This window comes from Pteropus medius, unplaced genomic scaffold (genome assembly GCF_902729225.1).
Source record: "Pteropus medius unplaced genomic scaffold, Ma_sr-lr_union100, whole genome shotgun sequence".
NCBI classification, from domain to species: domain Eukaryota; kingdom Metazoa; phylum Chordata; class Mammalia; order Chiroptera; family Pteropodidae; genus Pteropus; species Pteropus medius.
Genome location: NW_024343733.1, coordinates 7,357,083 through 7,383,693, shown reverse-complemented (window position 1 = coordinate 7,383,693; position 26,611 = coordinate 7,357,083). Strand labels below are relative to the sequence as shown.

Below are 26,611 nucleotides of genomic sequence, written 5' to 3'. Positions count from 1 at the left end.
GCCGCGCTGCCGGAACGCGCGAGGTGCGGAACCTGTAGTGGGAGACGTGAGGGTGCCGGAGGGCAGACGCGGTGACAACAGCAGCTGCCGGACCCGGAAGTAGGGGTTGCCAGTGGCCGCCCCGGGAGCGGGAGCTGAAACGGGATCCTCGGTGGGGCTGCGGGTGAGAGGCAGGCGGCGGGTGTTGCGCTGGGCGGCTCAGGGATATGGGAAGGGTAGGCCTTTCTCGGGCACATTTCCAGAATGCTGACCGAGCCCCGAGGGGCTCTAGTCCCGCGACTGGGGAAGAGGGTCCCGGGCTGGGCTCTTTGCATTTTCGCCGCCTCTTCCCTGAAGGGATTGGACCCCACTCCCACCCCAACCCCCCGGCACACACACCCCCTAGGATTTGTTGTTGAGGGTTCAGGGAGGTGGAGGGAGCCAGCGCTTAGCTAAGTGTCTGGAAGTATCAGGGGCTTTAGGTAATACTCTTCATCGAATCCTCCTGCAGTTCTTTGAGATGTGGTCTGTTGTCCGGATCTGTTGTCACGGGTAGGGAAACTGAGGTTCAAGGACACCGTGCAGCGGTCGGGCCAGGGTTGGGCCCAGATTGTCGAGGCTCCACGTTAAGGCAGGTTTCACTCTCAACTGTCTGGGCGCCAGCTCAATCATGAGGGCGTCCTGGCATTTCTCTGAGTTGTTGATGTAGATGAGGGAGGCTACTTTTGTGAACAAATTAACTGGAATCCAGGCGAAGTAATTTCTTACAGAGGCAAAAAGGAAGATAATGGCCTCGTCTTTATCCCTCAGCCTTTGAGAACAGGATATGAGAAGTCAGGCCAACGTGGGGTTCCTACCTGGAGTCTTTGCAAAGGTCATCTGACACTAATCTGAACCTCAGTTTACTCATAGTTTAAAAAATTGCACCACCAGCCTTGTAGTGTTGTTGGGCAATATTAAATAGTGTTTTTAGCTTTAGCACGCCTAGTACAGAGGAAGAGCTTAAGTAATGGTTGTTTCCCTCTTTTCCTGGCTCCACAGGCGTTCGGTAAAGTTACTAAGGTGGGAAATCCTAGGGCTCTAAATGCTGATCAGACCACTGCTAGATCTCCACTGCCAAGCTAAATCCAGTATCTCCCAGAGGACACATCCTATTGTAGTATTGCTGGTGAGAGTTGACAATGTGTAACAGGCTAACCTGCTGCTCCCTTTCACTTTCAGCCCTCCTAATTACAATCTCAATTTGGAGTGTTTGCTGTCAAGGCTCCCTTATCTTGAGATAAGTGGACAAACTTCAGTGGCAGAGCTTTGGCGGGCAACAAGATCAAAGTTGATGATACACCATGTAGGTTACCAGAAAGAATCTAGTCTGGCCATTGATTACAGGCTTTCAGTTTCTATGAGACTATAAAATTTCTCCTTTTAATATGTATTTAAACTTTTTTAAAAAGCAACTCTTGAGTTGAATAACAGTGTTGGTAGGGCAAAAGCGTTAAGGTGGTATATAAATGAACTTTGCAAACCATTGCTTTCAGCTTTTATTCTCATTGGCTTCCATTTGAAATTGGAGACGTGCCTTAATGGAAAAATAGTGATTTCCTAAAGTTAATCGGAAAATTAATCACAGTTACGACTGCAGTTTTTTTAAGAGGTAGAAGGAACCTGATGCAGTTTTTTCAAAGAACGTACCCAGCTGGAAGTAAGGAAACGTGAGTTTCCTGCCCCCCACCCCCAACTCAACTGACTTCCTGGGTTGCCTTTGGAAAATCCTTTTTCTGAGTCTTCCTCCTTGAGGTGGTTGTACCAGATCACCACCAAGACTCTTTCCTTAGGATTCCATGATTCCACATGCTTAAAAGAAGCTCTTAGCACAGGGCCAGGCACCCTTGGTCATTCACTCATTCAGTAAGCATTTAATGAGTGCTGGGTGCCACATATACAACAGTGAACTAGATGCCATCCATGAGGGTGAGGGGAACACAGCAATGATGCCAGGTGTGGTTTTCAGGGAGAGGCCTGGGGGTCAGAGCCAATAGGCATCTCAGGAAAAATGATCCTGGGTGGAGACCTGAGGACAGGAATAACCATGACACACAGGGGGAGGGAAGAGGCAGCTTTTGGGAGGACGGGAGCGGGGGCATACAGCAGGGCAGTAGGTCATGTGGCCTGAGCGATTCTTGGGTTGGTAAGCTCCTCTGTAGACTGTTGGGCTGTCATTCCAGGACTTCTCAGCTTTTTGTCTCTGGGATGGTTGTTTATTTAGGAGGGGCATCCAAGTATTTCTTTTGAGAGAAAAAGGCAAATTATTCTTTCATTCGGGGCAGCTTTCTCATAAAGAATGTCAATTTCACTGAGATCATCCAGTGTCTTGCAGCAAAGGACAGCCCAAGGGGGACCCTGGGCCGCTTCCCCTGAGCAGTGTGAAGGGTGACAGAAGCCCCCACAGAGGAGGTGGTTTCCTTAACATTCTTTCTGAAGGCTGCCCTTTCAGCCCTTCTTTATTCTTCTGGTTTTATCTTATTTTGTCTTTAGTTTTAAATTCATTGTCTTAGTTCTTTTGACCAGTTACATTTGTCCACAGCACTAAATGTAAAAGGCAGAAGAGGCAATGTGGTGAGCAGGAGGTCCCCCCCACCCCAACCCCAACCTTCAGACCCTAACCCCACCCCTCTAATCATTTGCTTTAATCATTTGTTTTCCTAAATGTGTGTGTGTCCCCACAGATGGCAGCACTCTACACACCTTCATGCACCCAACTATTTTCATGTCATTTCTCTTGGTGATCTGATCCATGTTGGTATTTACCTAGTGGATGCCACCTGGTGCTCTACTGTTTAGGCACACCATACTTTTATTTAACGATTCTATCAACCTATACTAGATTGTTTCTAATTTTCTATTATGAATGATAATGCTGCAGAGAATTCCCTCAGTGTTTTCATCAGAGGTACCCCCATGTCCTGCTTCTTTGGGACTCAATGTCCACATAGACAGTCTTGCAGTGTCTGATGCTCCCTTCCATGGCCTCCTCTCCCCCTGTGACCTCACTCACCCCCATCAGGCTCCACCCCACTGCCTGAGCCCCATCAAGCACCTTGCCCTTTGACCTTGCTCCCATTGACTCCCAATTGTAGGAGCCTCTAGAGCATACCCCGTGTGGACCCTTCCCATGTCCCCACCTCCTCCTCGTCCTTCTTAGGAAGTCACTCCCCTTAACCCCAGCCCCTCTCCCTCATACGCACCCGGCAAATGCAACCCTGCTAAATCCAGCTCTCCCCTGCCATCAGCCTGTCCTCAGTGCCATCTCCTCACCACGTTCACATCCAGGGGCAGGCTTTGGCTGACCCACTGCCTCTCACCCAGAGACCTCTCACCTGCACCTTCTTTTCCCTCTACTAGACCAGTTCCATCTATGTGCAAACACACTGGCACATCTTCTATCTTAAATGAAATGAAACAGTGACCCATTCCCCTTCCTTCCTCCAAGCTTTCCTGAGTTCACTCCACTCAGGCTTCGCCTCTGTCACAGCCATCAAACAACTCCCATCAAGGACACCAGGGACCTTCATATTGCCAGACCTGTGGTCAGTCTCAACTGTCACCTCACCTAGCCTGCCGGTAGCCTTTGACAGGGCAGTGTCTCCCCCTGAAGTGCCTTTTTCCTTGGCTTTCGGGACCCGACCTCTCTTGACTCACCTCATCTCCCAGACCCCCACCTGAGTTCCTTTCCTGCTCTGCTGGCTCCATATGCCACTGCCTCCTCAGCCCTCCTGGCTTTCTAATGGGCAGCTCACACTTAACGAGCCTGAAACATGGCTCCTGCCTCCCCAACCTGAACCACTCCTTCCTTGATATTTCCCATCTCAGCAAGTGGGGATCTCATCCTTTAGCCGACTAAGCCAAGAGCCTTGACATCCTTGAGTCACCTCCCTTTCCTTCATCTCAGTCCTGTTGGCTCTGCCTTCAGAATCAGCCCAGACTCCCCTCACTGCCGCCCCTCCCTCCGCCACTGCCTCTCAGAGCCCAGTCACTCCCTTCCGCGGGGCAGCCAGAGGGTCCCTTCAACACGTGAAGTCAGATCATCCTGCTCCTGCACTGCTTCCCAGCTCTGTCAGAGCAAACCCATAGTCCATGGCTGAGGCCCGTGTTCCTGCCTCCTCCCCCCAGCTCCCCCACTTCCTCACTGTCCCTCCACTCTGCCCTGGTCCTTCAGCTGGACTCTCCCCCTAGACACCACATGTCTCACTCTTGTCCCCTGCCTTGTGCTGCTTTGCCTCATGTGGCACACAGGGCATAAATCCCAGAGGACAGGCCCGGAGTTGCCCAGTGTTATGTTCTTTGCACCCAGGACTGGGCCAAGCATGTAGTGGGTGTTCAGTAAATACCTGTGGGATAATCGAATCTATTCCTGGTAGTGCAGTTGCTGGAGATGTGCACTCATAATTTGAGAGATACCGTCAAATCACTCCATGTAGAGGTTCCATTTGAACTTGCGTCGCCCTACGTTTGAGTTTGCCTGTCCCTACTCCCTCACCCACACATGTGCTCAGTCCTACTATCATTGCTGGTGAGATAAGCACAAGCTCATTCTCGCTCTAATTTGCTTTGGTGGGCCTTGTTGGACATCATATCACAAAGGGCTAATTACCTCATTATACAAACAACTCCTAAAAATAAGGAAACAGCAATCCAGTTGACTGAAATTGATAAAACTATGAATCAACAGTTCACAGAAAAAGAAACTAAATGCTTTTAAACATGAAGAGGTGTGCTTCAGAGCTTTGAAGTACTTAGGAGTTTTTCTTTTTCTGAAAAACAGAAAAACTCATGTTTTTCTAGTATTTTTCTGATTTCATTCTTTTACTTAAATCTTAGCTAAATCTGGAATCTGTTTTGGTGGAAATTATAAAGTAAGTCTAACTTTATTTTTCTTCCCAGAAGGTTGACTAGTTGTCTCAGTACAAGTCTTTTTATATATAGTGTTATGTTTATCAATGTTGATGTCATATTTATAATGATTGAAATGACAGAAAGGGTTCGTATGTTTCTTTTACTCCGCCAGCAGGTATTAAATGTCCTGTATCAGGAACAGAACCAGCTGTTGCATTTGCCAACAGTGATTCAGACAGCAAACCACTCATGTGCTAGTGGGGACATGAGGCAGTAACTAACTGTCGCATGATGTGCAGTGTGTTATAAGGGACCTGGGACAGGAGGAAATGATCCATCCTGCCAGTGGATGTTAGGAGAGTTCTTTAAAAAAGAGTTAGCGCTTGAATTGGGCCTTCAGACAGTTGAGTAGCATGCTCCAGGCTTGGAGGAACATTGTAAGCAAAAGAAATAGAAGCTTGAAAGTGTGTTTTTTTCTTTAGATAATGGTGTCCAATTTAATCGGCCAGAGCACAGCCTGCAATGCAAGAGGTAGGGTAGGGAAGGCAAGAAACTAGATTGGAACCTGTCATGAAGGGCCTCGAGAGCTCTGCTGGGGACTGGAGGTTCTGGCCAGTGGGTTTCAGGCTAGGTTGTGGGTCCGAAGGACTTGGGGAGCCCAGCCTGGGTATCTGCATTTTGAAAATGTCTCAAAGCTCAGCCAAGGTGGAGGTGCCACTCTGAGCACCAGAGAGAACACAGAACTGTAGCCCAGAAGGAAGGCCAGGCATCCACCCTGCCCTGGCCCATCAGCCCAGGTCTAGGTCTAAAGGCCCGAGGTTCATCCTAACATAAGTTTGGGGACAAAATTCAACTGAGGTCATGGGGTCATCTCAGCTTCTCCAAACGAAGCCAAATTCTCAGTGCCATCTCTGAGTTAGATCAGTTTCCTGGGCAGTTGTTTGTCTGTCAGTTGTCTTCAAGTTTCTCTAATTTTTCTTCTTCTTTCCTGGGTTTTTTTTGGTCTTTTTAGAGTCAGTTTCCTCGCTAGCGAGCAGTCTAGGTTCCATTGGAAGCATAGTTATTTTCTTTGTGTCTTTTCTTCTTTTTAGGAGTCAGTGTTGAAAGCAGTGTTGCACTACAGAAGAACCGTTTCTGAACATCTTCATTGCCATTTCCCTGACACTGAAGCCTGAAGGGCCGAGGGCCCGGACAACTATAAGACAAGATGAAGACCGTGCTCATGGTTGCAGAAAAGCCATCCTTGGCTCAGTCCATTGCCAAAATCCTCTCTCGAGGTAGGAAAGACCAACCTGGCATCTCTCTGGCTTTGATCTGTCAGCATTGTCATGCCCATGTTACACGTCGTTTCTTTTTCTGAAGTGCAACTCCAGCCCCCTGGAGTGGACTCAGTTCAGGACAGCAAGGTGTTCATGAAGCACCTTGATAGGTCACTGTAGGATGCACTTACTGCCATAGCCAGCGTGAGCTAGGGCTGGGACTCCCAAAAGACACAGGCATTGCTCACAGCATGGTGGCAGGTGTGGACAGGCCAACATGAAAGTTCTATGCTGGTCAGGGTTGTTGGTCATAAGGAGCAGAAACCAGCCCTGGTAACTTACACAGAAAGGGAATTCACTAGAAGGAGGAAGACACAGCCAGGACCCCACCCCTGTCTAAGTTTGACGAGACCATGCTACAGGACCGAGGCCATGCCGCAGGACCCGTGCCACTGCCCTTGATCCCTGACTGCTGCAGATGCAGCCCACACGATTTGTGTTATCAAGAGCAGCCACTAGGCTGAGCCTCGGCCATGGCCGTCCTGAGACACCAGAGCACTGGGAAAGGAAACATCTGCCCCCGCCCCATTCTGGCCACTGGACTGGTTGCTGGAGTGCTGCTTCCCCTCCGGTCTCTGAATTCCCTCCAGATAGGAAGGGTACTTGGTTGCCGGGGACCCAGAAATGGCAGCAGTCTATCTTGACTTCCCCCTGGTCTCACAGCTAAGGGAGGAAGAGACCCTGAGATAGTGGGCTGAGAAGTCATGGTCCAAGGGGAGGGGAAACTCCAGAATTTCCTGATTCCCAGAGGCCAAGAAAGTTTGGTTAAGGGGCCATTAGTAGGGAACGTGAGAAGACACCACGGGATCCAATAATTAGGAGATCCCTGGGGACCTTCGCTTAAAATTTGGCAGAAGTGAGACAGAAATCAAATTCAAGCGTGAACACAGAAATGCAGAGAAAGCATGAGAGTATCTGCTCTTGAGAGAGTTCAGAGGGGGGCGCTCCTGGCCCCCCACCGACCTGAGGCTCTGCATGGCAAGCATACTACGCGGGGGTCACGGATGGTATTTTCCCTGAGAACCGTGAGACCTCTCGGCACCCAGTTCGCTGCAGTAGCCTGAGGAACGTTATCACTGACTGCCCTGGGAAAGGGAGACTCTGGCCCTCTGAGAGGCAGCACTGGGGCCTGGGGCTTCTGCCACAGCTGCAGCTCACTAGAGCAGCCATCACTGTGCTTCTTTGCAGGGAGCATGTCCTCACACAAAGGGCTGAACGGAACCTGCTCAGTGCATGAGTACACCGGAACCTTCGCTGGCCAGCCAGTCCGCTTCAAGATGACATCTGTCTGTGGTCACGTAATGACCCTAGACTTCCTGGGTGAGTCCCCCTGCCTCCTGCTCGCCCTCCACCCCACTGGGGAAGCCCTCCACGGTGCTGCCCAGGGACCAGTTGGAGCCAGGGAAGGGCTCCAGGCAGACAAGTCCAGAACCCCTGAGTCCTGAGGCCAGCAGATGTAGAAAGGTGACTGGGGGTCCCTGGGTGAGACACCCAGAACTCAAGCTTTGAAGCTCAGTACCCATGGGTCCCCATTCCAACAGCACCCTCAGGTAGAGTGCTTAGCACAGGGCCAGGCACTGTGTGCCCTGTGCACCTTCCTATACAGACTGGAGGCAGTAGTGCCCACCTCAGGAGGGCCTGGCCTGAGCAGGTGCTTGGGAGAGGGCTGCTGCTCCTGCTGAATGTCACTGTTGTCCGGCAGTCACTCAATGGCTATCATCATCATCCTCATATTGTTATCTATCATCTTGGAATGGCCAGCATTGGTGATGCACCGGGGTGAGGTGCAGGGCTGTATGGTTGATGAGAATCCAGCCCCAGCTCTGACCCACACTCCACCGGCTCACAGGCTGAGACTGGGGCAGTGACTGGACCTCACTGAGTTTCTGCCGCTCATGTATGAAATGGGTCTTATGACAGCCATCCACTTCCCAGGACGGTCTGTGGACTCAGTGTGACAGTGAAGGTAGAGTGCTTAGCATAAGGCCAGACCCACAGCAAAGCCTCAGTACTTCTTGTTGCTCGGCGATGACGGTGACATCAAGTCAGTTATGTGGCTGAGCGTTCAAACCCTGAGCTTTACTACCAGCTGGCAGGTGGGGAGCCAGGATTTGAACTTAGCTCTATCTGACCCCATTCCCCCAGGCTGCAAGAAATGGAGCATAAAAGAAAGCTAGAGCATTGAGAATGCGAGCACTGAGCTCTGAGTAGAGAAGGAGGTGGATGTGCCCGACACGATGCCGAGATTGATTTCCCAGGGGTATCAACAGAACATCTGTTGTGTACCCGGTCAAGTGCTAGGTCGAGGGGAGAGGGTTACAGAATTCAGGGAAGAAAACAAAGGCATGAGTGGCATGATTCAGTGCTGCGGCAAAGTGAGCCAGCCCAGGGGTGGTGCTTCCAGCCACAGGGACTGTTCTGGAAGCAAGGCTAGAGCTGCATCCTTGCCCATTGGTGGCTCCCATGGGAGGCTGAGGTATAGGGTCAGCTCAGTAGCCAGGAGGAGGAACGCTGCTGAGGGAGGGCTCTGCCTCCAACTGTTGGGGTTACCTTGGGCCAATCATTCTCCAAGCCTTCCTCTCCCTATTTATGAGATGAGACCACCACTGTCCTCCCGGGGCTATGACAGTCACAGAGGCCAAGCTCTGAAATGTGATTCAGCTGTATTGTGCCTGTGGTTTGTAGGAAAGTACAACAAATGGGATAAGGTGGACCCCGCAGAGCTGTTCAGCCAAGCCCCAACGGAGAAGAAGGAAGCTAACCCCAAGCTGAACATGGTGAAGTTCCTGCAGGTGCGCAAGGCACAGGCAGTCAGGAAGAGTGCTTAGCACAGGGCCAGGCACTGCGTGCCCTGTGCACCTTCCTATACAGACTGCCCGCCCCCATCCCAGGAGGTATTTGCCCCCAGCCTGGGCTGGCCTCACAGCTCTTTCTGTGAGCGCCCCACCCTGCTTGCCCAGGAGGCCCCTTTCAGGCTTGTTCCTCCCCCACTACACAGTCAGCCACCTGAATTCTGCTTTTAAAATTGTATAGTCATGATGGTGGTTTTTCTAATTTTAAAACAAATGCCGAACTATGTGCAGTGAACTCACAATGCAAAATATATATGAATTACTGTCATATTACACACTTGAAACTTACTGGCTTTCGTTAACCAGTGTCACCACAAAAAATAAATTTACCATCTTAACCATTTTTAAGTTAAAAAAAAAATAAATGCGTACACATTATGTAAAACTGCACTATATAAATAGAAAGAAGAAAAAATTATTTATAATCACACTACCCATGAAAACCACTATTAACATTTAGGGTTATTTTATTTCAGTTCTTTTTCTACACATTTTTAGGGGTTAAGATCTTATTGCATTAACATTTTTTGTCCACAAAACAACAGTTCTGAAGAAAATTATTTTCTGAGTGGCTAAGCCAGTCTAACTAACTAGCTCCTCTACTTAGGTTATGGGGAGCATGGGGAGACACGGGTTTTCCTAAACAGCTGCGGGGAGGGGGTGGGTCTGCTCCCAAGCATGGTGGAAACACCATGGGTGGGCACTTCAGTGGGGGACCAGGCTGTGACAGGTACAAGTCACTGTATCCTGTGTGGCAGGTGGAAGGCAAAGGCTGTGACTACATCGTGCTGTGGCTGGACTGCGACAAAGAAGGGGAGAACATCTGCTTTGAGGTGAGGCTAGACCCCACTGTGATCCTCATTCTTGGACTTCCCGGCACTTGCCCCAGCCATTTCTGGGGCCACAGTAGGGAGTCAGCTACTTTGCTGACTCCGTACTCAAAACGCCTTTCGTTCGCCTTTATTTTGGAAATTCTCTAGACACTTTACAATGCATAGACTCTGCTAAAGGTAATAGAGTGTTACTTCACCTGCTGGGGCACATTGTGTGAGCGAAGGTAAAGGCAGAATTTGCTAGATGGATTGGGTTTCAAAATGGGGCAGTCTTGAAGAGAGAGGAGGTTTTCAGCATCCCAGCCCACTCAACACCTTTCAGGGACATTAGATGCATGCCAATTGACACCCAGCCATCTTCTTCACTCCTTTCACTTGCCTCATTTTTCTTCTGCCCTCAGGAATCCTCTCCCCACCCAGGATACCCTCCCATGACTCCCTCACTGTAGTGTCCTAGGACTGGTGTGACTATAGGTTTCACCTGGTGCCCCTCAGGCTGTGACTCCGTACAGGTCACTTTCCTGACTCTGTACCTCTAGCCCTCATCAGGGCCTGGCACACCTCAGGGCTCAGGAAATGCTTCCAACACTACAGGGGAACTCAGGGCACCCCGCATTCTAGTGCAGCAGCCTAGCAAAGTCGATCTCACTCTATCCCTTCCCAGACAAACCTCTCCTGTCCCCTCCCCTACAAGGCTGTTCCTCCCCAGGGGGGCCTTTGTGGCTGGGGGTAGAGAACAGTGGCAGCTCATGGGGTTCTCTCCCTTCAAAGCCGCTTCTTCCTGTGGAGAAGCTGCATGGCTAGGCTCCAGCAAGGCTCCCCTCCCACTTCGCGGCCTTCTCAGTGACCTTGGCTCCAGGACACCCACTGGGCTTTAGCCCTGAGCTGCACAGTTCCCCCAGAGTGGGGGTCGCCCAGGCCTTCTCACTGCTGCCCATTCTTCATTCTTTTCCTCTTCGCTCTTTTTCTCTCCTCTCTTTTTTCCAGCCTCTCAAAAGTTCTACCCCTCCCCTTCCTAACACTCCCCCCTCTAGAAGAAGGAGAAATGGGTCAAGTGGGGTGGATCTGGGGACTCTGAGTTCCTGTGTATCCATGGCAGTATCATTTCCTGTTTTGGTGGGGATGGAAGAAGTTAAGAGAGAGGGTGACAGCCTGCAGGACGGTAGTAAGAAGATGGTGTTTGAATAAATTTGTAGACAGAAGGAAAAAAAGCCATGTGGAGAGACTGAGGCTTCCGGAAGGGAAGGGAGATGGAGGAGGGTCCGGCAAGAGACAGCCAGCTGCCTCCCCCAGGTCCTGGATGCTGTACTGCCCGTCATGAATCCGGCCCACGGCAGCGAGAAGACAGTGTTCCGGGCCAGGTTCAGCTCCATCACGGACACAGACATCTGCAACGCCATGGCCCACCTGGGCGAGCCTGACCACAATGAGGCGCTCTCGGTGGATGCCCGGCAGGAGCTGGACCTGCGCATCGGCTGCGCCTTCACCAGGTGCTGGTCGCCCTACCTTTAGCCAGACCCCCTGCCCTTACTGATCTCCATCTGTGGCCTCTGGGCCCAATCAGCACCCCCTGATTGCCAACATTTTAAAAACCCTGAAGAAACTGTCTTTTCAGCTAAAATAGACTACATAGGCCACCTCTTGAAAACCTGTGTTCGTCCACATTGTGCAGGTCTTGAGGAGAGAGTGGAGGGGACGGAATATCATAAAAGGTCTTCCTGGCCCAGCATGGTCCGAACCTCTGCTCCTCTCTCGCACTCTCTCTATTACGAGCACACACCCCCTCCCTGCTGAGCACATCCTCTTACCCTGTCTTCTGAGCGGGGAGCAGCTGCCTTGGCCTCCTCGCTGCACTCACCTGCTAGCCCATCCCGGATTCCCAGAGGTGGTTAATGGTGCTATCTTGAGCAAATGCATGACCGAAATATCTTTCTCTCCCCCACCGCAACCCCACCCCTCCTTGTAGGTTTCAGACTAAGTATTTCCAGGGGAAATACGGTGATTTAGACAGCTCCCTCATCTCCTTTGGGCCGTGTCAAACCCCTACCCTGGGGTTCTGCGTGGAGAGACATGACAAAATCCAGTCCTTCAAACCAGAGACCTACTGGGTGCTGCAGGCCAAGGTTTGCTTTCCCTTCTCTATTCCCACTGGGTGTTTCTTGGTTGGGGCATGGATTCTGAGAGTTTCTCATCATCATAGTGCTGCAGGCCTCCGAAGCCAAGGGCACAAGTGTGGCCACTGGTAGAGAGGAGGGAGGCCAGAGAGGGATCTGCAGGGTACCCAGGGAAGGCACCTCAGACTTCATGGAGAGGCAGAATAAGGCTTGATCTGGATGCATCGAATTTGGATAAGCGGGAATGAACTCAGCTTTGGTAGTGTGGGGTGAGGTCACCCCTTGGGGCCAGCAGCTGCCAGTCAGGTCCAAGGACTGACTTTAAAACTTTTTTAAGGTCTTGGAACCCTTTCTCCAAATAAAAGCCTCCATAGAAGCTTCTCCTAAGATTTAGAACATAGTAGCAAGCTGCTCCAGTCAACACAGGGCATTAAGGGGTGGGCAGAGATGGCATGAGAGGTGGAGGCTCTGATGCTCCTTAAGAACACATCAGTTTTGGCTTTCAGCACCCCTTATGAGACCATCTGCCTCATTTCGGGGAGGACAGCTGTCAGAACAGCCCTAGCTTGAGGAGGGGCTGTATATCTGCACATCTGGTATCTACATACCTATGTACCCTCACAGGTACAGCTACGAGACTTTAGAGCTGGAACTATTTTGCTCACAGACAAGGATAAGCTTCATCTGCCCCACTTCTCTTCCCTGGCAACAGGCTCACCTGGATACATTCTCTCCTGTGTTCTCCTTTTGTTCTTCCTGCAGGTTAACACCGATAAAGACAGATCTCTCCTTTTGGACTGGGACCGAGTGCGAGTGTTTGACCGGGAAATAGCACAGATGTTTTTAAACATGACCAAGATGGAGAAGGAAGCCCAGGTGGGCCTACTGTATCCACATCTGTCATCTTTTCTTGTGTGGGGGTAGGCATGGGAAGCCTCTGGCTAGAGGAATAGCTTTTGATCCTGATTCATGTCTTTCTCCCCGTTTCTGAAACACAGATATCTTTTGGAAAGAAGAATAGTTACTCATACATCTGCTCCTACTGAGATAGTTCCGCCCATCATAGTAACTGCAGCATGTTGCATATCTGCTCTGTCTCAGGCACCATCCCACTTCCATGACCCACCAGACCCCTTCCATGCTCCTTTTTCCACGGTACCCCGTGCATGAACCTGCCCAAGGTCACACAGCTAGCACAGATGGGTCTGGGATCCCAAGTTCAGTCAGCTTTCATGGCCTTTGTGATGCTGTATTTCTTATTCAGGGTTTTATGAATTGGAAGGACATGCTGCTCAGCCATTACTGAGAAGGTGTGCAACCTGGCAAGGGGCTGACTGCCTGGGGTAGGGGAGCCCTGAGGCCATCGCAGCAAATGCACTGAAGCTGTGACAGCTACCAGAGGCACTGAGGCACCTTCGGTTATCTTTCTCGAGTCTTCCTTGGGCGCCCTCTTGCCCACCGTGCAGTTAACTCAGGCTTCCAGAACTTCTTCTAAAACTGCTCCATGCTTTTATACTTGATCACATTCCTGCAGAGATGCCATCACTGCTATCCCCTGATTCTTCCCCATTCCTCCAGTTTTTCTCTTTCCCTAGAAAATGATTTTCTTGTTTTTTCCTTCCTGGCCCTGAATCAATATTACTTTAAATCTGGAGACCATTGCAAGGAATGAATTTGCGAAGCAGGGAGCCCAAATGACTGAAACCAGACCCTTTGCCCACACATCGTGATTCTGTTATGGTATCTTTCCCGCCATGCCCCCACCCCCCAAATCACTGAATCTGTCTGTCTTCTAGGTGGAGGCCACAAGCAAGAAAGAGAAAGCCAAGCAGAGGCCTCTGGCCCTGAACACTGTGGAGATGCTGCGTGTGGCAAGCTCTTCTCTGGGTATGAGGGGCTTTTCTCTAAACCCTCCAAAAGATTTCTTGCGGCAGGCATGCAGCAACCTCGTTCAACCCCATTGTAGCACCTGGGGGTACAGGGCAGTGCCAATGTTCTTACCTCTACAAGCATTCTCCCTGCATGCTCACCTGTGCTATGCACCCCCTTGCATGCTCACCTCTGCCAGCACCCACCCCCGTGCTCACCTGTACCAGTACATCCCCAGCCCATGCTCACCTGTGCTGCATACCCCCCTTTCATTCTAACCTTTCCCAACACTCACTCTTGATTACCTTTGCCAGTACCCCCTTTTTGTGCTCACCTGTGCCATGCACCCCCTGTCCATACCTGAGGCTTAGAGGAAATCTGAGCCTCATGCAGATTTCATTTCTCTTAAATTATAGAGTGGAAACAAGTAAAAACAAACAGGAGGGGCGATTCCATGTCATGGGGTTGTTGGTTGGTACTCAACAGCTTCTTTGAATGTATGTGGTGGAAATGCAGACCATTGTGTATTACTGTCTGAGCAACCCCTGCCAGGACTGAACACATGGAAGGCTGTTGGCAGGGCCCACCCACAAGACAGGCCCTCTCAGAGGCATTTAACTGTGGAGTTGAAGCTCTAAAGCCAAAGTCTGCTTTAAATCCCAGCTCAGCCACTTCCTTCCTTGTCCGAGAGCCTTGGTTTCCTCATGAGAAAAGACGGGGATAATAGTACCCATCTCTCTGGGTTGTAAGGATTATCTGATTGAAACTACGCATCCTAACAATAGCAATGGAAATGATTGCCCCTGCCTGAGAGAGACAGCCTGACATTAGTGCTCCGGAGCAGCTTCCTTGGTGCAGGGGAGAGCTCAAGGCCCATATCTCCTGCCCAGGACAGATATGACATAGCCCCTCTGAGCCTTGTTTTCACAGAGGCAAGAGGAGGTTGGGCTGGAAAGTTGGCAGTCTCTGATGATATTGGCCTCTAGGCATTGGTGGCCCCTTCGGTGGCCTTGGAGAATCAAGGGCTTTGTCCTCTCGGAGCAGCACATCCAGGGATCCTCGGAGGGCAACAATGACATTGAGTGACCAGTAGCTGAGTGCCAGCCTATGCTGGGTCAGAGAGAAACAGGAAGATGAGCCCTCCCTCAGTGGTCCTGAAGCATTGTGAGGACAGAAACACCCAAGGGGCTCAGAACAGAGGGCATGTGCTAATTCTGCTGTCATAGTGGAGTGTCAGCAGACTCTAAGGCATGATTATGGCTCCATGCCAGAGAATGAGAGGCAGGCGCTCTGAAGGCCACATTTAGTCAATACAGTTACCAAGGTCATAAGGGTGACACTGGAGCATCCCTATCCTGGGTCCACCCTCATAGATTGAGGACCTCAGCCTTGGATAAGGCTGTGTGGGCACAAGCACCTGGCCAGCAGCTCTTCTTTGGGCCATGCCTACTCAGAGTCACCATCACCCACCTCAGAAGGCCTCATCCACCTTTGAGGGAGCCTAAGTGTCAGTGCCCGTGAGCAAGCACCTGGCCGTCCCTGGCATTCCGGGCCAGCTGAGCCTCATGTCTCTCACAGGCATGGGGCCACAGCATGCCATGCAGACTGCCGAGCGGCTCTATACACAAGGCTACATCAGCTACCCACGGACCGAGACCACCCACTATCCCGAGAACTTTGACCTGAAGGGCCTTCTGCGGCAGCAGGCCAACCACCCCTACTGGGCCGACACGGTAAGCAGAGCTGGGCCCTTGTGGCCAAGGCCTAGGGAACAGCTCAGGCACTGGCCAAATCTAGGACCAGCAGTGCCTCCCTCCAGATGAGAGCACAACCAGGCTCAAACTCACACCGTTTTGTCTTCTCTCCCTCAGGTGAAGCAGTTGTTATCAGAAGGTATCAACCGCCCACGGAAAGGTCACGATGCTGGTGACCATCCGCCCATCACCCCCATGAGGTCTGCCACAGAGGCTGAATTAGGTATCAGGTGCTTCCCCTACCTTTCTCTCTCTCTCTCTCTCTCTCTCTCTCACACACACACACACACACACACACACTTACACACATGTACATACACCTCATGCTTCCCTAGAGGGAAGGGCGAGAAGCAACAGCAATGTGGCACCTTTGCATGATGTCCCCACTGGCAGTATGGGGCCTCCCTCCTGCCCCTGGCTTTGGCAAAGGTCACCTGAAAGTTGCGCTCCCTCACCATGGGACGAGACAGGAGTGAAGTGGTGATGACAGATGTGTGATGGTGTGCCGTAGTGCAGGGTGCAGGCAGCTGCTCATGGGAAGCCATATATACAATAGAGAAGGCCAGACAGGAGGTGGGAGGGTAAGGAGAGTGAGCAGGTGGCCATGGACAGACGGAACGAGACTGAGACAGAGAGCGACAGGCTCAATCATAGGGCGCATCTCCTACCTGGTCCGGGTGGTACCAGTGACCGCATGCTGGGAGAAGGCAGAGGAAGGGAGAACCGTGCGGGTGGAGACGGGCTGCTTGTGCACAGCCCATCTGGAGTGATGGTGGCATGTCACTAGACAAGGACAGACCGGGCACCTGATGAGCAGTCTCACCTGGAAGCAGGGTGGGAGATGGGAGCCGTAGCTGTGAAGGAGCCATCAGGGTGCAGGAGACTTGCTTTCCTTGCTGTGCATTTCCTCCTCGGACTTGGAGTAGGCCAGCCTGGGCATTCTGTGGCCCTGCTGCTTGAGCAGGAATGCCAGGGGGGCCTTCGAGCCAGAGTCCCCGGCTGGTGACCAGAGTCTGTGCCTGCTGCAGGAGGCGAGGCCTGGTGGCTCTATGAGTACATCACCAGGCACTTCATCGCCACGGTTAGCTACGACTGCAAGTACCTCCAGAGCACCATTTCCTTCAGGATTGGGCCTGAGCACTTCACCTGCACAGGGAAGACTGTCATCTCACCAGGTAAAATTTTGGGGCCCAGCTTTGCTCTTCTCCTCACCTTATAGATGGATGGAACATTCTGCACTGGACCTGGGGACAGGAGGCCCAGGGTCTCAGGTGACGCCTTGTCTCTCCAGGCTTCACGGAGATCATGCCCTGGCAGAGCATACCCCTGGAGGAGAGCCTGCCTACCTGCCAGAGGGGTGACACCTTCCCCGTGGGTGAGATGAAGATGCTGGAGAAGCAGACAAGCCCACCCGACTACCTGACAGAGGCTGAGCTCATCACACTCATGGAGAAGCATGGCATTGGTAGGTGCACCTGCCAGCTGCCCTTGGGTTCCCATCCTGGGACTGGGCACCAAGAGGCAGTGCTTCCAGAGCTGCCCAGTGACCCTTCCATGCCCAGCACCTGGTAACTGGGGCCCAGGGTGTGGCCAGCTGAGCCAGACAGGGTGGCAGTGGGCTGCACCTTGCCAAGGTGTCCACGTCAGGACTTGCCCTTGCCCGTAAAGGCCGAGATGTTCCCTCGTGTACACTAACACCCAGGATGCCGAATGATGCATTTATAGGAAAAACACAAAAGTCAGATCAGAGTCGTCCCGAAGGCTAACCGGGGATTGTCCTGGAATCAGGTGATGGGGAATTCGCAAGCGCTGCTTCCCTGTGAGGGACGCAGAGAGCCCAAACAGGGTCCGAAGCTCCTGCACAATAACCAGAGGTTTCCAGTGAGAGTGGGCAGCCCAGGGCAGCTTGCCAACTCAGAAGTATAGTCGCTGATGCATGTACCTCACAGGCAAGATGGTATTGCCCAGTCCCCAGGCTCAGGGGCTGTGACCAATGTCCTCACTTTTGGGATTGGCCTCACTGTTGGAGCCTTCTCCCCAGGCACTGTTTGCTCTAATGGCTGCTGCATGGTCCCTGATGCACTGTCCTGGCCAACCAGCCCCCTCCTGGTTGACAGGCTCTGGTGGGCCATGGGACAGACCAGGTCACTGACTATACCTGGGCTCGGCTCCATCTCTGACAGTCCTACAGGTGACCGCCAGGGAGCAGCTCACCTGAGTCTGGGGTCCTGGTGACAGTAGTGACCTCAGCAAGAGAGCTGAGCCTGCTTCTGAGGACCTATGGCAGGTCCTGCCATGGTGGTCCTCAGCCTGCTCTGCAGTGCAGGCACTGCCCACCCGGGATCCTCTGCTCCTTCCTGTCGATGGGACACCCATGGCTTCTGGCAGCCATACACTGGACAGCAGCCCAGACCCCATGATCAAATTGGATTTGCAGCAGTGGAGAGGGCTTTTGTGACCTGAATGAGACAGCAGTCAGGGGCAGCCCTATCACTAGGGGCCCCCAGTACTATATAAAGGGCCTGGCGAGAGCTACCGCTCAGACTGTGGTGAGAATGCATCAGGGAGCATACTGGGATCCCTGCTCAGCCCCCATGGGTGCCTAGCAGGCACAAGCAGCAGTAGGCACAGTACCACTCAGAGTCTGCCACATGAGATTCAGATCCTGTTCTCGGCCTCATCCTGCAAGTGTGGGACCTCAGCGGGCTTCTTAGCCTCCAAACACCAGCTAAGGAGGCTTCTTAGCACAGAGGAACCGTAATGACAGCATCTGGCAGTGCCAAATGACCTTGAAGTGCCTTGGGGCTGTCTGTTCCGGAACCAGGAGTCTGCTCTGGAGACACATAACCAAGAAGTGGGCAAAATAGGATAGGTTTTAGAGGGGCAATTTGTCAGTGAGCATGTTCAGGGGTCTGCGGCTCAGGGAGCTGGGACTCTGGCTCTGGAATGGGATGGGTTCCACAGGATGGAGACAGGAGAGTCCAAGGAGGTCGCACTTACCAGCTGTGAGGGACAGGTTGAACAAGTTCTGTGACCCTGACAGAGTTCCTTAACCCCTCTGAGCCTCTGTCAAATAGGAATAAACACCCAGCACTGAGAGCATCATCCTCAGGTTCACAAGACGGTGCATGAACAGCCCCTAGTATGGTGCCTACATAGTGCTGGCTGGGAGCAGCACCAGAAGGGCCAAGAACCAGGTGCCCATGATAGGTGGGGGTGAAGGGGAGCCCACAGTCTGATGAGAAGTGTCAGGCAGGCCAAGGGACACCAGGGCCTTGTGCATTGCAGGGACAGATGCCAGTATTCCTGTGCATATAAATAACATCTGCCAGCGCAACTATGTTGTCGTGGAGAGCGGGCGCCGGCTCAAGCCCACCAACCTTGGCATTGTCCTGGTGCATGGCTACTACAAGATCGGTAAGGCCAGCTGACCAGCACTCCCTGCCACTGTCACCTCCAACAGGCCCTGCAGTGAGCCCCCAGCTCCCATTGCAAGGGTAATCAGTGGCAACCCCAGGACCTGCCCCAGCAGAGGTTCGGCATGGTGTATCATGAACCAACAAGTGCAAAGGATCCAAAAGGGGAGGTGAGGGCTCTCCACACACCAGCTCTCTGCCAGGCCTGGGTCCTGTCTTCAGTGCTATTTTGTCCCTTTGAGGTCCTGAGGAGCATAGACATGGCCCAAGGACTGCCAGGAACCCATCTGTGATGCAGCCCTAGACACAGATGTCTCTGGCAGCTCCACACGGGATTTTCTGGATGGGAGATCAGAAAGGACTGGGTGTGTGGGAGCCAGCCTAGGGCCTTCCAACTCTGGCCAGAGCTGCCCCAGTGACCAAAGCCCCTCGGGTACGAGTACTCACAGCAGCATCCCCGCGCCCATAGATGCGGAGCTGGTGCTTCCCACTATCCGCAGCGCCGTGGAGAAGCAGCTGAACCTGATTGCCCAGGGCAAGGCTGACTACCGCCAAGTCCTGGGCCACACCCTGGATGTCTTCAAGAGGAAGTTCCACTACTTTGTTGACTCCATCGCTGGTAAGGTCTGCCTCTACCCTATTCTTAGGTCAGGACTGCCACCGCTCAGGGCGCCAGAGGCCCCATGTGAGACCAGCCCCCAGATCTGGGCTTCAGGCTCCAGGCCTCTGTTGGGAGGATGGGGTGACGGTAGGTCATCACTGGGCCATTTACTCTCAGGGCACACGGCTTGTCTGACAAATGGGGCTGCAGCTGTGTTCCCCTTGCTGGCTTGGAAGCCCCACCACCCTTGGGGTGAGGGATGTATTCACTCACAGATCTCCTACCTCGTGTGGTAGCCTCCCCTCCAGCCCTCCTGGTTACACTGTCCACGTGCCAGGGAGGTGGACTGCTGCATGCCATGACTCTCCTACACCGCTTGCTTTCAGGCATGGACGAATTGATGGAGGTGTCATTTTCACCTCTGGCGGCCACAGGCAAGCCCCTCTCCCGCTGTGGGAAGTGCCACCGGTTCATGAAGTACATCCAGGTAATTGGGGGTTGAAGGGCTAACACTGCCCCTTCTGACCCATAGAGCCTTTGTGCACAGATTCAGGCAAGTCTTATCACCTCTATAGGCTTCCACCTTGTCCTCAGTCATACAGGAATATATTCTTTGTCCCAGTTGTTATAGAAGAATAACAGAAGCCTGAAGCAGCCTTGCCAACAAACACCCAGTGTCCGCATGACCCCAGGAACACATAAACTGTTAGGCCACTTAAACACATGTCGTCCACTGTTTCCAGCAGCACATTCCTTGCTATCGTGAGCGTTAAGGTATATGCCAGGATTTTAGAATTGCCTTTCTTCATGCATGGAGCAAGTGTCCTAAGACTCATGGCAGGATCCTTACCTGAGAGGTCCTTGCCCGGCACCATATTACCTATTATATGTTATATGTCATATATTATGTATCGCATATTATGTATTACATGTTACATATTCTTTACATGTATTAAATATGATGTACTGCATATTACAGATGTATTTACATATTCTGTACACATGTAAGCATATGTATTAGTATTATACAATATATATTACATGTTACATATTATGTATTACATAGGACTTATTGTGTGTTATATATCACGTATTACATGTTATGTACTAAAACTTACATGTTATGTATTCTGTGTTATGGGGAGAATGAGGGCAGGCGAGTCAGGTGGCCCTAGCAACTCTGTGCCTCTCCCCTGGCATTGCTACAGGCCAAGCCAAGCCGCCTGCACTGCTCCCACTGTGATGAGACCTACACACTCCCCCAGAATGGCACCATCAAGCTCTACAAGGAACTCCGGTGCCCACTGGATGACTTCGAGCTGGTCCTGTGGTCATCAGGCTCTCGAGGCAAGAGCTACCCGCTGTGCCCCTATTGCTACAACCACCCGCCCTTCCGGGACATGAAGAAAGGTGAGCACCTTCTCCCTGGACTTCGGCTGTTCCATCCCAAGCTGGGCTGCCTTCATCCCCTCTGGGTATCTGTGGTCTCTGTTCAGCACTAGCCCCTGCCCAACACCACGCTGGACTCTGAAGGGATCCCTCCCCCAGCCCTTCCCGTGCTGCTGCTACTAACATAGGAGACCCTATGTTAGTACCTAAGTGTACTTGGGCACTGCGTAGGTGTCGGCTGGCCTGTCTGACACTTTGTCCGGTCATATTTGGACGGGTGACTATAGTCAGGTCACTCGGGATCTGGGCAATAGCTGTGCTACACTCCTTCCTGGGGTGGGGTGAGTGAGAGGGGCAGCAGCTAGGGGCGTGCCCTCAGCGTCCACTGCCATTCTCCGTCCTCCTGTTTATTACTGGAGAACATATGAGGCTGAGAAACGTAACTAGGAGTTTGAAGAGGGCCAGGGCCCAGAGTGCTCACCTTCAGCTATGCTGTCTCCTTTGTACCCAGCAGAGCCCCTGGGGTGTCATCACCCCATATTACAAACAGGAACGAGATGCAGCAAGAGTGAGGCATCTGCCCACATTCCCAGGGGACCTGGGGAGCCCTCAAGGGTCTCGGTTTACCCCTCCTGATTCAAGCCTTTCCCTTGAGCAGATAGTCTGCACTGTGCTTCCAGGGGCATTGAGGTCCATCCCTGCCCTGCAGCAGCTTCCAGGGTAGCCAGTGGCCAATGTGGCCCACTGGAATGAGGGCCACACAGAGCTGCCTATAACAAGGTGTGGAAGCAAAGTGAAGGCCTTATGGACTTGGCTGGAGGCCACCAAGAAGGCCTTCTGGAAATGATGTGCGCTCAGGGAGAGGGTGCCTCAAAGCATGAGGAGGTTTCAGATGAGCAGAGAATGGGGACTCCAGAGCCAAGGGCCAATGCACACAAAGCAGAGGAGCACTTTCTGCTGGGACGAGGGACCCTTGACTGTGAGGCACTGGAAGAGGCCCCAGGAGTGGGGTGGAAGATGCTGCACTGGGTGGGTGGGACAGGTGTGCCTCATGGGTTGCCCCCCCCTTACCAGGTATGGGCTGCAACGAGTGCACGCACCCCACCTGCCAGCACTCGCTGAGCATGCTGGGCATCGGTCAGTGTGTGGAATGCGAGAATGGGGTGCTGGTGCTGGACCCCACCTCGGGCCCCAAGTGGAAGATGGCCTGTAACAAGTGCAACGTGGTGGCACACTGCTTCGAGAATGCCCATCGTGTGCGGGTGTCCTCTGAGACCTGCAGCTCCTGTGAGGCTGCCCTGCTCGATGTGGACTTCAACAAGGCCAAGTCCCCACTCCCAGGTGACGAGACGCAGCACACGGGCTGTGTCTTTTGTGACCCTGTCTTCCAGGAGCTGGTGGAGCTGAAGCACGCAGCCTCCTGCCACCCCATGCACCGCAATGGGCCGGGGAGGCGGCAGGGCCGAGGGCGGGCCCGGGGCCGGCGGCCTGCAGGGAAGCCCAATGCCAGGCGGCCGAAGGACAAGATGTCAGCGCTGGCTGCCTACTTTGTATGATGGCCCTGCCATCCTCACCTTGGCTCCAGGTGGTTGTCCTTTGGGCCATGGAAATCATTAAAACATATTTTGTCTCCTCCAGAGCAAGTATCTGGGGACCTTTTGCTGGTGTCAGAGGGTTACTGTGTCCTCCCCACCCATTTCCTCATTGCACCTCCCGTCCCTATCTCCCTACATCTCCCTTCATTCTACACACACCTAAATGCCTGCTCTCCCCACACCCCAGTGGTGCCTGCAGGGAGCCCACCAAGTGTGAAAGTGGTAGCTGTGTCACCCCAGGCACCAAGTGTGAAAGTGGTAGCTGTGTCACCCAGGCAGATGTCACAGGAGGGAGGCCTGGTGGAGGGAGTGGGGCTGAGAGAAGTGCTTTCTGTCCCCAGTGCTCACTGCAGCTCACCATTCAGGGTCAGACCCCACACTCCCCACTCAGCGTCTCTGAGCAGGTCCGCGCCACTGGCAGCCTCCCAGGGCCTGTTCTGATTGTCGTTCCCAGACAAGCCCTTATCGTCTCATACAGAGACAGCCCATACCTTACAGCAGGGAGCTCAACGAGGGTGCCATAGTAAGCCGTTCACATGCCAGGTTTAGAAAATAGCCTTTCAGCCACAGCAGCCTGTGGTGGCGGGGTGTAAGCCATGGCTGCCTGCCCACCTGTCCTTCCTGAATTCTATCCGGCCTGGAGGAGCATCCACCTTAGGCAGCCATATGTTGTCTGAGCTTTGGAAACTCCACCCCCAGTAAAGCAGCTTTCCAGGCTATTCAGTGGAACACTTGTACGAGGAGCCGATCAGAGATGTTGTGCACCGGGACCCCCCTATCTTGACAATAGATTCACAGTGTGCACTAGAACATAGAAGGCTCTGAGAAGAGCCACCATCAATAAACCCATGGCTTCACCTGGCATTCCACATAGGCACTGCACCCACCAGGCTCCCACTTCCTGGAGGCCCCATGTTCCCTGGAACACGGTTTGGGAAACTTCTCTGGAAGCTTTTAAAAGGCTTCTCCTGAGAACAGGCTCCCTGGGGAGCTGTGCTGCAGCGGCTTGGAAGATGTCTCAGAGGAGGGGGCATTCTCAGGTTCGTGCTCCTTTCCCACTCCCTGCCTGCTCTGGTCAGATTCTGGGGCACTGACAAAGCCACATCTGGTAGTGGGTCAGGTCCGAGGCACGGGGTCACCACGATGGCCCAATCACATATTGAGCAAACCCAGAGCCTTCTCACCTTATGTTCTAGGACCTCTCCAGTGAGGCAGCAAAGGTAGAGGCTCAGTTTGGGCTTTGAGGGCAGAGACTACATTTCTTACCAGGGTTCTGCACTGTGTTCTCAGCCTCAAACAAGGCTAATAAAGGATTCATTTCTTTTTTTCTGCAATTGTCCTTTGTTCATGAATCTTAAGGCTCTTGGCTTTCAAAGCTGAACTCTGTTCTGGGTCCCTTCACTTCATCTATCCAACTGCATCCAAATGCCGCTGTTACTTGCAACATAGCTACAAGGGCAAGGAAGAGTAGAGGCCCACTTTAAGCCAGAACTGTCTGCTGTGCTCCTTGGCACTGCACCTTCTGCCCTTGAGGCAGATGAGGTGAATGGCTGCAGGCTGGCCTGCTCTGAGGAGGGCACAGGGCAGGACCCCTGCAGACCAGACCTCCCATCTTTGCAAATGGCTCACAGCAACAAGGCCTGATTGTCCCGCTGAATTGGCTGGACATACTGTTGTCCTTGACAAACCCCATCCCTATCACCTTGAGACCCTGGCACACATTGATACTGTGTGTCCCAGGTGTGTTTGCTCAGATGAGTGTAGCAGCCCTTTCCAGGGCTGCTGAACAGAAGGTACCACAGACCTGCAGATATGAACCCATTCCCTCTCCACCTGCATGGGTCAGATTCTTGAAGACCTGAAGATACCAGTAGCCAAGGGAGATCCCAGGGCCCCCTTTAGAAGGCAGCACTGCTATAGACAGGAAGCCAGGTGGATGCCCCATTGTAAGTGGCCTGGAAAGTCAGAGGCGAGGGTTCGCACTTCCTTTCCAAGGTCACAGCATCAATGATGGTTTGAAAGCTCAAGACCAATATGAAACCCTCTCTATGATAAGTCCAGCAATGTGTGAAGGCATGGGGACAGGAAGAGCTGAGGAGGGAGGTGTTATAACCATCTGCATGGTAGGGGAGCAGAGGGCTCAGAGGGGGGGTTCCAAAACAGGAGGCATTTGGGGACCAGGAGAGAGTTCAGTCAGAGGGGGGCAGAGATGGGAAGAAAACCCAGGCTGAGCTCTTTGGGAGCCCTTGGTGCTCCTCCACCTCGACGGGGGCACAGCCTTGTGACAGAAGCAGAGTCTCTAGCTGGGCGACATTAAGAAATTCCTTTTACAGGAGTGAAAGCCAAAGCCAGGCTGAGACATGATAGAATGCAGACAGGGAAGGGTTGACAGAAGCCACAGGACACTAGTAATCTCACAGGCATGTCCTTGGCCCAGTGCCCATGAGAGACAAGCTCCTGGCCAAGTAGAAGTACCTCACTTTGCCGTCATTTCCTTGAATGGAATCAGTGCTCCAAAAAATGTGGGCCCCAACTGCGGAAGCCTCAGCTCTCACGGACACTCCACTTTACAGTATGGGAAGTCCTGTCTCATGCACCACCTCATCTTCACTGTGATTCTCAAACTTCACCCACGGTCATTCTGATACAGGTGGTCCCAGACACACTTTGAAAAATACTGACACAGCTTCTCACAACAATCCTATGAGATAGATCGGTTACTACTGTCACCATTTTCCAGGTAGGGAGACTGAGGCTTGCAGGGGCTAAAGAACTTCTCCAAAGTCATAGGTTATAAGAAGTAGCCTCAGGCCTTGCTCGGATCACCACATTGACAAGGGGTTTCAGGATCTAGGAAGGCATGAGTAGGAGAATGAGATGAGTCACCACCCTTTCCACCCTGCTTTCTCTGCCCAGACACCCCCTGCTTTCCAGACCCACTCCCACCGCTAATGTGTGTTTTTTGTTTTTTGGTTTTTTTTATTCAGGCAACTGCTAGTTCTCCAGGTTCCCAAACCCTCCTGTTAGTGAAGCACCTCAGAGCCTTAATTCCTAGGAAGGAAGGACACAGGTGGGCAGGGCCACACAGGACTTTTGAGGGTTCCTTCCTCCATAAAATAGATTTTTTAAAATTATACTTTACAACTACACTGATATAAAGATAAGTATACTAATATTATACATGAAAACATTTTCTTTGACCTAAAACTTCATTTATTTTTTCTGACATTAAAAGAAAACATTTTTGTGGGCCTCTATGGTGGCAGAAAAATGGTCACCAAAGATGTCTACATCCTCCTGGCCCCTGTGCCAACACTGGATTACTTTGCAAAGGGTAATCGGGGCTGCAGATGGAATTAAGATCGCTCATCATCTGAATTTAAAATACGGAGATTATCCTGAATTATCTGGATCATCCAATGTCATCACAAGAGTCTTTATGTTTCTGGCTTTGAAGATGGAAAGGGCCACAAGCAAGGAGTGGGGCAGTCTTTAGAACCTGGAAAAGACAAGGGAACAGATTCCTGCTAGAGGCCCCAGAAAGGAACACACCTGCTGACACCTTGAATTTAGTCCATTGAGACCTTGGGGACTCACAACTATTAATAAATTTGTGTAAGTATATAGTCCCTAAAAGTATGGTGGCCCTGGCACTGTGCCTCCTTGCCTGATGGGTGGTGAGACCTTGGCATTCTGGGTGTGCATCCCTGCTCTGCCATTTAACAGTTGACTGCACAAGTTGCTTAATTTCTGGGCGCTGCTAGATGGGGGATTGCTTTCCCCCATCTACCCACCCACCCGAGGCTGAGAAATGAAGCGAGTCGCGGGTGAGCGGCTCCAGACCCAGGATGAAGGCCGCGTGTGAGCCGTGACCCTCCAGGTTAAGCGCAGCTCTCTTCGCCACCTGAAAGAGTCTCAGTCACCAGTCGGGAGGCCGCCAGGGGGCAACAGAAGCCCGACCGCACCCGACGGGAGCCCGGCTGCGCCTGCGCGGAGCCCG

The 26,611-nt window shown here is 52.4% G+C and overlaps 1 protein-coding gene across 8 annotated transcripts; it reads left to right on the top strand.

Annotated features, from left to right (window-relative positions):
• The first annotated feature begins 51 nt into the window (after positions 1-51).
• On the top strand, positions 52-23,945 carry TOP3B (DNA topoisomerase III beta). Of its 8 annotated transcripts, none has more exons than XM_039868448.1 (19): positions 52-163; positions 5,961-6,146; positions 7,377-7,508; positions 8,874-8,980; positions 9,799-9,873; positions 11,167-11,363; positions 11,840-11,996; positions 12,750-12,863; positions 13,784-13,874; positions 15,435-15,589; positions 15,728-15,833; positions 16,639-16,785; positions 16,902-17,075; positions 18,899-19,027; positions 19,496-19,645; positions 20,014-20,114; positions 20,836-21,037; positions 22,408-22,833; positions 22,870-23,945. In XM_039868448.1, the coding sequence occupies exons 2-19, from the start codon at positions 6,077-6,079 to the stop codon at positions 23,133-23,135; spliced, it is 2,799 nt and encodes a 932-aa protein (XP_039724382.1). In that variant the 5' UTR covers positions 52-163; positions 5,961-6,076; the 3' UTR covers positions 23,136-23,945. The 8 variants fall into 8 exon arrangements, with proteins under 8 accessions (XP_039724382.1, XP_039724385.1, XP_039724379.1 ...); XM_039868451.1 differs by having other exon boundaries at positions 22,408-22,851; positions 22,887-23,052; XM_039868453.1 differs by adding an exon at positions 4,855-4,889 and having other exon boundaries at positions 129-163; positions 11,070-11,363; positions 22,408-23,945.
• Positions 23,946-26,611: the final 2,666 nt, after the last annotated feature.